This window comes from Terrapene carolina, unplaced genomic scaffold, assembly GCF_002925995.2.
Source record: "Terrapene carolina triunguis isolate 2854851 unplaced genomic scaffold, T_m_triunguis-2.0 Scaffold236, whole genome shotgun sequence".
In the NCBI taxonomy this organism is placed as follows: domain Eukaryota; kingdom Metazoa; phylum Chordata; order Testudines; family Emydidae; genus Terrapene; species Terrapene triunguis.
Window position 1 is genome coordinate 751,012 of NW_020664587.1, and position 15,004 is coordinate 766,015.

At 51.2% G+C, this 15,004-nt stretch overlaps 1 protein-coding gene across 1 annotated transcript; it reads right to left on the reverse strand.

Moving 5' to 3' along the window:
• Positions 1-12,540: 12,540 nt before the first annotated feature.
• LOC115271282 lies at positions 12,541-14,540 on the reverse strand. The gene is made up of 2 exons (XM_029912709.1): positions 13,586-14,540; positions 12,541-13,069 (listed from the first exon to the last, which is right to left on the reverse strand). The coding sequence occupies exon 1, from the start codon at positions 14,434-14,436 to the stop codon at positions 13,603-13,605; it is 834 nt and encodes a 277-aa protein (XP_029768569.1). The 5' UTR covers positions 14,437-14,540; the 3' UTR covers positions 12,541-13,069; positions 13,586-13,602.
• Positions 14,541-15,004: the final 464 nt, after the last annotated feature.

Below are 15,004 nucleotides of genomic sequence, written 5' to 3' on the forward strand. Positions count from 1 at the left end.
CCCGCCGCCCCTTACCAGGTGCCGCCCCAAGCATGTGCTTGGGTGCCTGGTGCCTGGAGCCGGCCCTGTGAACATTCCTTAGCAAGCTGCTCTTGCTCATTCCTTAGCAAGTTGGCCAATGCCTGGCCACCCGTACAAAACTTCTAGCAAGTGCCTTCATTTTTACTACCTCAGGTGACCTACATTGAGCTCTACAGATTCTTGTTCTCAGTTTACTACATGTTAGGATATAGATATTCAAGCCTGTCTGCAAAGGCCTATACTTTAAGAATTTAGGTGTATTCTTATCACTTAGCTAGTTATAGAGGTATAAAAGAAAGAATCAAAATCATTGTCTATCTGTGTAAGGGCCTTCTCTTACTGTGACAGTCTGAGGCCCTGTTTAGTCATATTGAAATAAGGCAATCTGGGGCTGTTAGGAAGGTGGTCCGATCTATCACCTCCAGAGAAAGGGAAGAGCCTAGAAGATGTGAAAGGAAATTTAGTTTGATAGTTTTCTGTCTGGTAAAAACTCACTTATCAATAGACACAGCTGGAAAACCCTTATGTCTGTATAGATGTAGTGAAATCCTCGCTTCTGTATTGTTTTGTATGTTTATTTGCACGGTCTCTGTCTGGCTCTGTAATTGTTTCTGTTTGCTGTATAATTAATTTTGCTGGGTGTAAACTAATTAAGATGGTGGGATATAATTGATTAGCTAATCATGTTACAATATGTTAGGATTGGTTAGGTAAATTTTAGTAGAATGATTGGTTAAGGTATAGCTGTGAATATTACTATATAAATTAGGGGCAAACAGGAAGTAAATTGGGATTCGAAAATAAGGAACAAGGAACTTGGATTTAAGCTTGCTGGAAGTTCACCCCAATAAACATGGAACTGTTTGCACCTTTGGACTTCGGGTCTTGTTGCTCTCTGTTCCTGCGAGAAGGACCAGGGAAGTGAGAGGGTGAAGGAATAAGCTCTCTAACACTACATATAAAAACTCTTACTTACCTTTTGTAACTGTTGTTCATTGAGATGTGTTGCTCATGTCCATTCCATTCTAGGTGTGCACGCGCCCATGTGCGCAGCCGTGAGATTTTTGCCTTAGCGGTACCCATGGGGCCAGCTGTGGCACCCTCTAGAGTGCTGCGCTCATGTCATGGTATATCAGGCACCGCCGGCCCATGCCCTCTCAGTTCCTTCTTGCCGACAGCTCCAACAGAGGGGCAGGAGGGCAGGTAATGGACTGGACATGAGCAACACATCTCGAAGAACAGTTACGAAAGGTAGGAAACCGTTTTTCTTCTTCAAGTGCTTGCTCATGTCGATTCCATTCTAGGTGATTTGCAAGCTGTATCAATGGACGAGGGCTCGAAGTTCACCACCATGCAGCTTGTAGCACTGCTCTGCCAAAGTCAGCGTCATCTCGAGCCTGCTGGTCATCTCAAGCCAGTCATAGTGCAACGCGAACGTATGGACGGATGACCAGGTGGCGGCCCAACAAATTTCTTGGATCAGCACTGTGCCAGGAAGGCCGCCGAAGACACCTGCACTCTAATGGAATGAGCCATCACGATTGCTGGAGGGGGCACCTTTGCCAGTGTGACGTTATTGACATAAACTGGGACCATATAGATCATTGTTGCAACCAAGGTCCTGTAGTGGCACCCAAATCTTGTATAAAGGGGGTCAAATGGGGTGTCTAAGACAAGGTTATGGTTTACTGGTTATGATTATGCTGTCTATATGTGTGTATCAGTTTTGTAGTTGAAGTTATGAATATTGGCTCTATACTGTCTGTATGGCAAATTTATGCTATGCTTCTGGGTGACATCCCAGACAAGCTGGGATTAGCTCTGCCTAGCCTGCTTGATGGCCCATTAAGGACCATCAGCTATACAATGGACCCACTGAGAGAAGGCCAATATGCCTTCAGACTCAGCAAAGTATGCAGGGACTGGCCCTATGTGACTCCAGGCTCCATTTTGCTGTAATTTTCCACAGTAAGAACAAAGAGGTGTTCTTACACCTGGAAAAGACTATATAAGGCTGATGCCTCATCTCCATTTTGTCTTCAATCCTGCTTCATACCTCTGGAAGGACTTTGCTACAAGCTGAAACTTTGAACAAAGGACCGAATGACCCATCCCAGGGGGGATGTATTCCAGAGACTTAATTTGAACCTGCAGTTTATTCTATCACTGCTGCAAGCCTGAACCAAGAACTTTGCCATTACTGTATGTAATTGATTCCATTTAACCAATTCTAACTCTCATCTCTATCTTTTTTCTTTTATCAATAAACCTTTAGATTTTAGATTCTAAAGGACTGGCAACAGTGTGATTTGTGGGTAAGATCTGATTTGTATATTGACCTGGGTCTGGGGCTTGGTCCTTTGGGATCAGGAGAACCTTTTTTTCTTTTATTGGGGTATTGGTTTTCATAACCATTTGTCCCCATAACGAGTGGCACTGGTGGTGATACTGGGAAACTGGAGTGTCTAAGGAAATTGCTTGTGAGACTTGCGGTTAGCCAGTGGGGTGAGACTGAAGTCCTCTTAGTCTGGCTGGTTTGGTTTGCCTTAGAGGTGGAAAAACCCCAGCCTTGGGCTGTAACTGCCCTGTTTAAGCAATTTGTCCTGAGTTGGCACTCTCAGTTGGGTTCCGCCAGAACCGCATCGTCACAGCCAGCTCATAGCAGTAGAGGATGCAGGCCGTGATCCAAGACAAGATTCTCTGGGATGACACCGGACATCCTTCATCCTGTCTGCGACAGCAACGAACAACTGCGTCGACTTACGGAACGGCCGTATTCTATCAATATAGAAGGCTAGCACTCATCTGACGTCCAGAGTATGCAACCTGCGCTCCTCATCTGATGCATGAGACTTCGAACAGAGGACCGGTAAGTAAATGTCTTGGCCAGTGTGGAACTGGGAAATTACCTTGGGCAGAAAAGCTGGGTGTGGACACAGCTGAACTTTGTCCTTGTAGAAGACCGTATAAGGGGGCACCCTGATCTTGGATACCCACCAGGCCGAAGTTATACCGACCAAGGACGTCTTCCAGGAGAGAAGCAGAAGGCCTCCTCTGGACGAATGTGCTTGTTTGAGGTCCAACATGTGAAGTGCTTCCGCTTTGCCACATAGGTAGCCCTGGTAGAATCCTGCTGCCCAGCAGGGCCTGTTGGACCACAGCAGAGCATGCCCACTCAACCATACTTAGCCACGCAGCAGCCATGGCATCAGGTGCAGCAACGCCAGGTTCAGGTGCAGCAGAGTGCCGTGGTTCTGGCACAACAGATCCATCTGGAGAGGTAACTGCAGGGAGTCGGTCACCGAAAGACTCAGCAGCATGCCGAATCAGTGGTGGCGAGGCCACGCCGGGGCTATGAGGATGACAGATGCTTTGTCTTCCTTTACCTTTAGCAGACCCTGTGGATAAGTGGCACCAGCGGAAAGGCATATATCAGCATTCCCGACCACAGAATAAGGAAGGCATCCGACAGGGATCCCTTGTCTCTGCCATGCAGGGAACAGAATACATGGCACTTCCTGTTTGATCTGGACACAAACAGGTCCACCTAGGGAGTCCCCCACTTCCGGATGGAGGGACCATCCATGGCGAGATGAGAAGATCCTGCTGAGGTGATGTGCCAGGACAGTGTTGGTTCCAGGTAGGTGGGCGGCCACCAGGTGGATGGCATGCTGCATGCAAAAGTCCCAAAGGCTGAGTGCCTCCTGACACACGGCTGAAGACCTGGCACCACCCTGCCTGTTGATGTAATACATTGCAGCCATATTGTCCGTGAGGACCTTCACCACCTTGCCTCTCAGGTGAGGCAAGAACGACTGACAGGCCAGGTGCACTGCCTTGAGCTCTGTGACGTTGATATGAAGGGCTAGATCGTGCTGCAGCCAGCTGCCCTGGATGTTGAGCGCACCCAGGTGGGCCCCCCCAGTCCAGGTCCGACACATCCGAGACCAGGCTGAGAGACGGTGATGGGGACACGAAGGGAACTCCCTGCAGCACTGACTTGGGGGTCTAGCGACCAGTCCATGAACAAGAGGACGTGGTTTGGTACCATGACCACTCGGTCCAGGGGGTGCCTGCTGGGACATAAACCATTGCCAGTGAGATCTGCAGGGGTTGCAAATGAAGCCAGGCGTGACTGACCATGTATGTGCATGCTGCCATGTGGCCCATCAGCAGCAAGCATGTGTGGGCCGTGGTGATCGGATGCGTCATTATGTGGGCAATGAGATGCAAGATGGCCTGAAAGGACGCTTCCGGAAGGAAGGCCCTGGCTCGCATGGAGTCGAGAACCACTCTGATAAACTCTAGGCACTGGACCAGCGTTAACGTGGACTTTTCTATGTTTATTAACAGGCCCAGGTCGCTGAAGATGGAGCGCACCAGGTCAAGGCTTCTTTGTGCCTGCTCCGGAGACCTGCCCTTGATGAGCCAGTCATCAAGATACGGAAATTTCTGGACCCCCAATGTCTGAGGTAAGCTGCTACCAGCACCACGCAGTTAATGAACACCCTGGGGGCCCAGGACAGGCCAAAGGGTAGTGCCGTGAACTGGAAGTGGCACCCGGCCACTATGAAATGCAGGAAACATCTGTGTCCTGGGAATATGGAGACAAGGACTGAAGGATCAGGAATGTACACTGTGTAGAGTCAAACACAGGAGTTTATTATGCACAGCGCTGGTGGAGTGTCACTTTGCTTATCAGGCTCAGAGACACTGCAGAACAATTAATTACAATAGATTATATAGGGTGCCATGGGTGGAGAAAAGCGACGGGGAGGGAGTTCCCAAGCCCCTGGTAGGTTCTAGCAGCAAGACAAGATAAGCACAATAAGCCAATGGTCTAAAAGACTACATAATGGCTCCGCCCATGGTTCAAATTAACATATTGCTGACACACAGGTAATTACCCTCAAACCATGTCTATTAAAGTGTATAGGTTAAATCCTAATTTTGGGGTCCAGGGGAATGAGGTAGCAGCTCTCCCGGTTGACCAACAGGTACATTCCTGGAGATTTAAAGCAAAAAAGCAGTAATTAGTTTTTAACAATAACAATTGTTTACAAGTATCAGAGGGGTAGCCGTGTTAGTCTGAATCTGTAAAAAGCAACAGAGGGTCCTGTGGCACCTTTAAGACTAACAGAAGTATTGGAGCATAAGCTTTCGTGGGTGAATGCCCACTTCATCAGACGCAAGTAATGGAAATTTCCAGAGGCAGGTATAAATCAGTATGGAGATAATGAGGTTAGTTCAATCAGGGAGGGTGAGGTGCTCTGCTAGCAGTTGAGGTGTGAACACCAAGGGAGGAGAAACTGCTTCTGTAGTTGGATAGCCATTCACAGTCTTGTGAATTGTTTATAAGTTTACCCTTGCATTTCTGTGAACTAGGATTGGCATACATCTGTGAGGGGAGGGTGTCATTACCCACGTCAATCATGTTGGGCCTCCCCCTGAGCTCTGTTCTGGCATCTGTACCAGGGAGTTAATTGGTGGTCCTTCTCAGTGCTTTGTGTGTCTATAACTTGCGATAAGGACACCCAGTTACAGCTTACCATCTGGAGTTATGCTGACTCCGCTCATTGACTTGAAACACACAAGGTTGTCTGTTTACCCCAGCTTTCTCTTAGCTATGTATTGTTCTTTGTTAGCAAGCCCTCATACCCCAGGCCAAGCTGTGGACTCCGGGCCTATATGAAAAGTTCTTAGCAGAAACTGTAGTTAAGATTTTACATCCACAGCAAATGGATTTTGGCCCTTCAAGGACATAAGCATCCTTTAAATCAAGAGCGGAGTACCAGTCCCCCGGATCCAGGAAGGGGATAATGGAGGCCAGGGAGACCATGTGGAACTTCAATTTCTTAGGAGACTTGTTGAGGCCATGCAGGTCCAGGATAGGTCTGAGGCCTTCCCCTTGGCCATCGGGATTAGGGAGTATCGGGAGTAGAATCCTCTTCCTTCCATGTCCCGAGGAACTGCCTCCATAGCCCCCAGCTGCAGGAACTTGCCAACCTCCTGAACCAGGAGTTGCTCATGAGAGGGGTCCATGAAGAGGGATGGAGAAGCAGGGGGGCAGGGTATAGCCTGCAGGGTATAGCCTCAAGCTACTATGTCCAGGACCCAGCGGTCCGACGTAACTCGCGATCAGGCCGAGCAGAAAGGCAGTTGAGGAAAGGACAGGCAGGATCCAGCCAGATGACTGGGACGTCACTCTTGAGCGCACCCTCAAAACCATCACTTTTGGCCGCCTGGGTGCTTAGCGGGTCAGGGCTGGGCTGGCGAGTGAGAGGAAGAAGGGTGGCGACAGCTAAACCCAGCATCCCTTCTTCTTGCAGATCCCTGCCGGGCTTGCCAAGGCCTTGACAGCGACGGAGGCTGGAATGGCTTTCTGGCAGACTGCAGGGTGTATGTGCCCAACGAGCAAAGAGTAACCTTAGTGTCCTTCAACTGGTGCAGTTTGGCATCCGTCTGATCTGAGAACAGCCCAACTCCATCAAAGGGAAAGCCCTGAATCGAGGCCTGGGAGAGGCCCGCCGTCTGGAGCCAGGAGCTACGCCACATGACCACAGCCGATGCAACCACCCTCACCGCTGAGTCTGCCGCATCCCATGCCATTTCCAGCAAACATCTGGCTGTTGCGGTACCTTCCTCTACCAGGGTGTCAAATTCTTGAGCCTGACCCTGAGAAAAGAAATCCTGGAACTTTTTAAGACTGTCCCAAAGATTAAAATTATATCAGCCCAGCAGGGCCTGATGGTTCGCCACCTGGAATTGTAGGCTGGCTGTTGAATAAATTTTTCTGCCAAATAAATCCGAGTTTTTTGCCTTCTTTATTTTTGGGAGTAGAGGCGGTGGTGACCTGCTTGTCCTTTTCATTGGCTGCAGACACAACAAGCGAGCCCGGAGGTGGGTGAATATAAAGGTACTCAAAACCTGTGGCCAGCACAAAGTATTTTTTCTCGACCTGTTTCGAGGTGAGCAGGAATGAGGATGGGGTCTGCCACAGTGACTTACTGATCTTGAGGACCCTGTTGTGTATGGGCAGAGCAACCGGGGCAGGTGTGGAGGCCAAGAGGACATTGAAGAGGGTGTCCCCCTGCACCTCAAGACCCAAGTTCTCGCCCACCCACCGGATCAGGGGAGGTCCCGGATGACTGGAAAAAGGCTAATGTAGTGCCCATCTTTAAAAAAGGGAAGGAGGAGGATCCGGGGAACTACAGGCCAGTCAGCCTCACCTCAGTCCCTGGAAAAATCATGGAGCAGGTCCTCAAGGAATCAATTATGAAACACTTAGAGGAGAGGAAAGTGATCAGGAACAGTCAGCACAGATTCACCAAGGGCAAGTCATGCCTGACTAACCTAATTGCCTTCTATGATGAGATAACTGGCTCTGTGGATGAGGGGAAAGCAGTGGATGTGTTATTCCTTGACTTTAGCAAAGCTTTTGATACGGTCACCCACAGTATTCTTGCCGCCAAGTTAAAGAAGTATGGGCTGGATGAATGGACTGTAAGGTGGATAGAAAGCTGGCTAGATCGTCGGGCTCAACGGGTAGTGATCAATGGCTCCATGTCTAGTTGGCAGCCGGTTTCAAGCGGAGTGCCCCAAGGGTTGGTTCTGGGGCCGGTTTTGTTTAATATCTTTATTAATGATCTGGAGGATGGTGTGGACTGCACTCTCAGCAAGTTTGCAGATGACACTAAACTGGGAGGCGTGGTAGATACACTAGAGGGTAGGGATCGGATACAGTGGGACCTAGACAAATTAGAGGATTGGGCCAAAAAAAACCTGATGAGGTTCAACAAGGACGAAGTGCAGAGTCCTGCACTTAGGACGGAAGAATCCCATGCACTGCTACAGACTAGGGACCGAATGGCTGGGTAGCAGTTCTGCAGAAAAGGACCTAGAGGTCACAGTGGACGAGAAGCTGGATATGAGTCAACAGTGTGCTCTTGTTGCCAAGAAGGCTAACGGCATTTTGGGCTGTATTGCATTTAGGGGCATTGCCAGCAGATCAAGGAACGTGATCGTTCCCCTTTATTCAACATTGGTGAGGCCTCATCTGGAATACTGTGTCCAGTTTTGGGCCCCACACTACAAGAAGGATGTGGAAAAATTGGAAAGAGTCCAGCGGAGGGCAACAAAAATCATTAGCAACAGAGGGTCCTGTGGCACCTTTGAGACTAACAGAAGTATTGGGAGCATAAGCTTTCGTGGGTAAGAACCTCACTTCTTCAGATGCAAGTAATGGAAATCTCTAGAGGCAGGTATAAATCAGTGTGGAGATAACGAGGTTAGTTCTATCAGGGAGGGTGAGGTGCTCTGCTAGCAGTTGAGGTGTGAACACCAAGGGAGGAGAAACTGCTTCTGTAGTTGGATAGCCATTCACAGTCTTTGTTTAATCCTGATCTGATGGTGTCAAATTTGCAAATGAACTGGAGCTCAGCAGTTTCTCTTTGGAGTCTGGTCCTGAAGTTTTTTTGCTGTAAGATGGCTACCTTTACATCTGCTATTGTGTGGCCAGGGAGGTTGAAGTGTTCTCCTACAGGTTTTTGTATATTGCCATTCCTGATATCTGACTTGTGTCCATTTATCCTCTTGCGTAGTGACTGTCCAGTTTGGCCAATGTACATAGCAGAGGGGCATTGCTGGCATATGATGGCATATATAACATTGGTGGACGTGCAGGTGAATGAGCCGGTGATGTTGTAGCTGATCTGGTTAGGTCCTGTGATGGTGTTGCTGGTGTAGATATGTGGGCAGAGTTGGCATCGAGGTTTGTTGCATGGGTTGGTTCCTGAGTTAGAGTTGTTATGGTGCGGTGCGTGGTTGCTGGTGAGAATATGCTTAAGGTTGGCAGGTTGTCTGTGGGCGAGGACTGGCCTGCCTCCCAAGGTCTGTGAAAGTGAGGGATCATTGTCCAGGATGGGTTGTAGATCACTGATGATGCGTTGGAGAGGTTTAAGCTGAGGACTGTAGGTGATGGCCAGTGGAGTTCTGTTGGTTTCTCTTCTGGGCCTGTCTTGTAGCAGGAGGCTTCTGGGTACACGTCTGGCTCTGTTGATTTGTTTCTTTATTTCCTTGTGTGGGTATCGTAGTTTTGCGAATGCTTGGTGAAGATCTTGTAGGTGTTGGTCTCTGTCTGAGGGGTTGGAGCAGATGCGATTGTACCTCAGTGCTTGGCTGTAGACGATGGATCGTGTGGTGTGACCGGGGTGGAAGCTGGAGGCATGAAGGTAGGCATAGCGGTCGGTGGGTTTTCGGTATAGGGTGGTGTTAATGTGGCCATCGCTTATTTGTACGGTGGTTAAAAATCGCTTATTTGTACGGTGGTTAAAAATGATTAGGGGTCTGGAGCACATGACTTATGAGGAGAGGCTGAGGGAACTGGGATTGTTTAGTCTGCAGAAGAGAAGAATGAGGGGGGATTTGATAGCTGCTTTCAACTACCTGAGGCGGGGTTCCAAAGAGGATGGAGCTCGGCTGCTCTCAGTGGTGGCAGATGACAGAACAAGGAGAAATGGTCTCAAGTTGCAGTGGGGGAGGTCTAGGTTGGATATTAGGAAAAACTTTTTCATTAGGAGGTTGGTGAAGCATTGGAATGCGTTACCTAGGGAGGTGGTGGAGTCTCCTTCTTTGGAGGTTTTTAAGGCCCGGCTTGACAAAGCCCTGGCTGGGATGATTTAGTTGGGAATTGGTCTTGCTTTGAGCAGGGGGTTGGACTAGATGACCTCCTGAGGTCCCTTACAACCCTGATATTCTATGATTCTATGAGTGGCACCTGTATATCGCACCATAAAGGGGGCTGCGCGCTCCCCCCACCCTCAGTTCCTTCTTGCCAGACAACTCCGACGGAGGGGAAGGAGGGCGGGATGTGGAATGGACATGAGCAACACATCTTGAAGAACACCAGTTATGGAAAAGGTAACCGTCTTTTCTTCTTTGAGTGATTGCTCATGTGCATTCCACAATAGATGATTCCAAGCTATATCTGTTGGAGGAGGGTAGGAGTTCAAGACATTCAGGACAGAGCACTGCCTTGCCGAACCCGGCGTCCTCCCTGGTCTGGGAGATGATCGCATAATGCGAGGTGAACGTGTGGATCGATGACCTACAAATGTCCTGAATAGGGATGTGAGCCAGAAAGGCAGCTGACGAGGCTTGCACCCTTGTCAAGTGCGCCCTCACAATCAGCGGCGGGGGAACTCCCGCCAGGTCATAACAAGTACGGATACATGAAGTGATCCAGCTGGAGAGAAGCTGAGTGGAGAGCAACCGACCTTTCATGTGTTCGGCCGTGGCGACTAATAGCTGCGAAGACTTCCTGAACAGTTTTGTCTGTTCCAGGTAAAAAGCCAGGGCCCATCTCACATCGAGCATGTGGAGATGGCGCTCCTCACTAGACATGTGGGGCTTGGGACAGTGCACCGGAAGGAAAATGTCCTGGCTCATATGACAGGCAGAGACCACCTTAGGGAGGAACGAAGGGTGTGGACGGAGCTGGACCTTATCTTTATGAAATACCGTGTACTGGGGTTTGGCACTCAGGGCCCGGAGCTCCGAGACCCTCCTAGCAGATGTGATTGCCACAAGAAAGGCTACTTTCCATGAAAGGTGGGACCAGGCGCACGTAGCAAGTAGCTCAAATGGAGGCCCTGTCAGCCTGGCCAGAATCAAGTTCAGGTCCCACTGTGGGACCGGGGGTCTAACGTAAGGAATGAGGCGATCCAAGCCCTTAAGGAATTGACCGGTCATGGCCTGAGAAAATACGGTGTGGCCCTGGACTGGCAGGTGGAAGGCCGATATGGCTACCAGATGCACTTTGACCAGGGTGACCAGCTGTCCCAATTTTATAGGGACAGTCCCAATTTTTGGGTCTTTTTCTTATATAGGCTCCTATTACCCCCCCCACCCCCACACCCTGTCCCGATTTTTCACACTTGCTGTCTGGTCACCCTAAGTTTGACGGACGAGGGCACTAGGCCTTGGGCTGTAAGATGAAGGAGGTAGGGTGACCAGATGTCCCGATTTTATAGGGACAGTCCCAATTTTTGGGTCTTTTTCTTATATAGGCTCCTATTACCCCCCCACTCCCTGTCCTGATTTTTCACACTTGCTGTCTGGTCACCCTAGAAGGAGGTAATCCAGTATAAGCTGGAGTGGGGCAGCCACTGGCAAGACGCCGCAATCAGCAGCCCACTGGGAGAACCTTGACCATTTTGCCAGGTATGCCTGACGCGTGGAGGGCCTCCTGCTTTCCAGGAGTTCTCGCTGGATGCCCTCCGAGCAGGTCCTCTCCTCGTGGCCTAGCCATTGAGCAATCACGCCGTGAGGTTGAGGGCTGCTAGGCTGGGATGGAGGAGGCGACCTTGGTCCTGAGAGAGAGAAGGTCTGGGTGGGTCAGCAGCGGCCACTGGGGGGTAATGGACAGGCTCGTAAGAGTCCCATAACAAGTGCTGCCTTGGCCATGCTGGGGCGATCATGAGGACACGAGCCTTGTCCGTCTTCACTTTTTCCAGACCTTGCTGATCAGTGGGATTGGGGGAAAAGCATATAGAAGCTGACCTGACCAGGACAGAAAGAAGGCATCAGAGATTGTGCCCTTTCCAGGCCCCTCCTAGGGCAGAACCGAGGGCACAGGCAGTTCAGTCTGGTCGCAAAGAGGTCCACTTGGGGAGTGCCCCACTTTCGGAAGATCATGTGAGCCACCTCTGGGTGCAGCGACCATTCATGTTGGGACACCAATTCTATTGTTGGGGGGCAGCTCCTGAATAGGACCCCTCAGAGCATGTTCTCCGGGGTGGACCACCAACGGAGGGAGGCTAGAATGGGCTCGGGTACAGGTGAAGACTTTGTCCAGCCTGTCTCTGGACTGGGAGAACGTCGAGGTCAGCCAGAGCTGAAGGGGCCGCATCCTGAGTCGGGTGTGACGTATCACATACGTGCACCCTGACATGTGACCCAGGAGCTGGAGGCACACCCTGGCAGTTGTCACAGGAAACCTTGTGATCCCCTTGATGAGCTCCCTCAAGGTTTTGAACCTGTCCGGTGGGAGGGAAGCTCTGGCTGATCTCGCGTCGAGAATCGTGCCAATGAACTCTATACGTTGCACCAGTACCAATGTGGATTTGGTGTTGTTCACCAGCAGCCCCAGTGTGGTGCATGTGGACAGGAGTGTTATGTGGGGCTGTACCTGTGATCTGGAGCTGCCTTTGACCAGCCAGTCATCAAGGTAGGGGAAGATCTGGACTCCCCAACACCTGAGGTAGGCCGCCACCACAGACATACACTTTGTGAAGACTCTGGGTGTTGTGGAGAGGCCAAACAGGAGGAGGATGAACTGGTAGTGTTCCTGTCCTACCGTGAAGTGGAGGAAACGCCTGTGGCCCTCGAATATGTGAATGTGGAAGTATGCATCTTGGAGATTGAGGGCGGCATACCAGTCTCTGGGATCCAGGGAGGGAATGATGGAGGCCAGGGAGACCATGTGGAACTTGAGTTTTACCATGTACTGGTTTAGGCCTTGCAGGTCCAAGATGGGCCTGAGGCCCCCTTTGACCTTCGGGATAAGGAAATAGCGGGAGTAGTATCCTTTTCATCTGAACGCCACAGGCACCACCTCCACCGCTCCTAGGTGAAGGAGCCGCCTCACCTCCTGCTCAAGTAGGCTCTCATGAGAGGGGTCCCTGAAAAGGGATGGGGAGGGAGGGTGGGTAGGTGGGGTAGAGAGAAACTGGAGGGTATAGCCCCGGGAGACGGTATTGAGGACCCATCGGTCTGAGGTCAGTATCGAGCACTCTGGGAGGAAAGTACATAGGTGGTTGGAGAAGGGTAGGTCGGGTGGATCCCTGGTGCAGACTGGTAGGTCGTCCCTGGGTGTCCCATCAAAACTGGCGCTTACCCGCCTGCTTGCCCTTAGAGGGGCCAGACTGGGGTGCAGGTTGAGCCTGTCGCTTCTTATAATCCCTGGATTTTTTAAATTAGGAGGCTTGTATCTGGAGTGGGTGAGCTGGCTGGGGGCCTGCTGAGGCTTAAACTTGGCCAGGGCCAGGACATAGACTCATAGACTCATAGACTTTAAGGTCAGAAGGGACCATTATGGTCATCTAGTCTGACCTCCCGCATGATGCAGGCCACAAAAGCTGACCCACCCAATTTCCCTTATCTCAGCTGTTGAAGTCTCCAGATCGTGATTTAAAGACTTCAAGTCGCAGAGAATCCTCCAGCTTGCGACCCCTGCCCTATGCTGCGGAGGAAGGCAAAAAACCTCCAGGGCCTCTGCCAATCTACCCTGGAGGAAAATTCCTTCCCGACCCCAAATATGGCGATCAGTAGAACCCCGAGCATGCGGGCAAGATTCTCCAGCCGGACCCACATTTTACCAGCGATGGCACGTTATTGCCTAATTGACTAAAATCACGTTATCCCATCAAACCATTCCCTCCATAAACTTATCTAGCCTAATCTTGAAGCCAGAGAGGTCTTTCGCCCCCACCGTTTCCCTCGGAAGGCTGTTCCAGAATTTCACCCCTCTGACGGTTAGAAACCTTCGTCTAATTTCAAGCCTAAAATAGAGACCAAGAGTCTTTAAGGTCGGCGAGAGTCCTTGAGACTGTGTAATTTCATGTCTGTTAGCTCCGCGAACAGGGCCTTGCCATGGAAGGGGAGGTCCTGCAGGGAGCTCTGTGCCTCGATGGACAACCTGGACAAGAGGAGCCACGATGCCCTCCTCATGGACACCGCAGAGGTCATAGTTCTTGCAGCCATGTCCGCTGCGTCCGAGGCTGCCTGAAGGGCCACCCTGGCAGAAGCAGTGCCCTCCTCCACCAGGGCCTTATACTCCTTCCTATCATGCTCCTGGAGGGAGTCCGTAAACTTTGGCATTGAGCCCCATAAATTAAAGTCGTATCTGCCTAGCAGGGCTTGGTGGTTTGCCACCCTCAGTTGGAAGCTCGAGGAAGAATAAAGCTTTCTACCAAACAGGTCCAGCCTCCTCGAGTCCTTATTCTTAAGGGTGGGAGCAGGTTGGCCTTGACACTCCTTGTGGTTGACCACCTTGACCACTAGGGAGTTGGGGGCGGGGTGAGTGTATAGATATTCATGCCTCTTGGAGGGCACGAAATACTTCCGCTCTGCCCTCTTAGATATGGGGGGCAAGGAAGACGGGGTCTGCCACAGGGTATTGGGGATCTTTGCCACCCCTTTGTGGAGCTGGAGGGCCACCCTGGCCAGCGCTGTGGCTGAGAGGACATCAAAGAGGGAGTCCGAAGGCTCCTCCACCTCTTCAGCCTGTAGATTGAGGCTTGCCAACCTTTTCAAGAGCTCTTGGTGGGCTTTTGTGTCCTCCTGGGGAACAGGAGGAGGAGGTGCCATGATGGCCTCATCAGGGGAGGATGAGGATGGGGGCGCAGTGCTCTGCATCCCCACCAGTGCCGCAGATCCCAACGCTTGTCCCCTTCTGAGCACGGAGCTGGGGAAGAACGCTCCGCTGACCCCTTCGTGGGAGGTTGAGAGAGGGAAGCCGATGGTATTTCTGAGTCCCTGGCCACCGAGTGAGCTACCACCAGGGGCTGTGTTGGGGTGGGATGTCCCACCTGAATCGCTTGATCCGCTGGCTGCTGGCTCCAAAGGGAAGCTGGGCTGGCATACAAGCCACCGCTATCCCGGGATGGGGATGAGTAACGGCGTCGTGAGTGGTGCCAGGCTCGATACCTTGAGTCTGGTGTAGAGGAGCAGGAGTACCGTCTATAACAGCTGCTCCGCAAATGGCTCCATCGGGCAGATTCGCAACAGCTGGTTGCCAGCGATCTACGCCTGGAGCTGTGGGAGCGGGTGCCGTGCCGGGAACCTCGCCCTGGATGAAGAGAGTGAGCAGCGTCTACATTGGTACCACGAGGGGTTACGGTGGCTTCTCTGAGTCAGCGACCTCTGGTGCCATTGGTCCCAGTCCCGGTGAGGCATGCTCTGACCTCAAGGCCTGCGCTCCCTT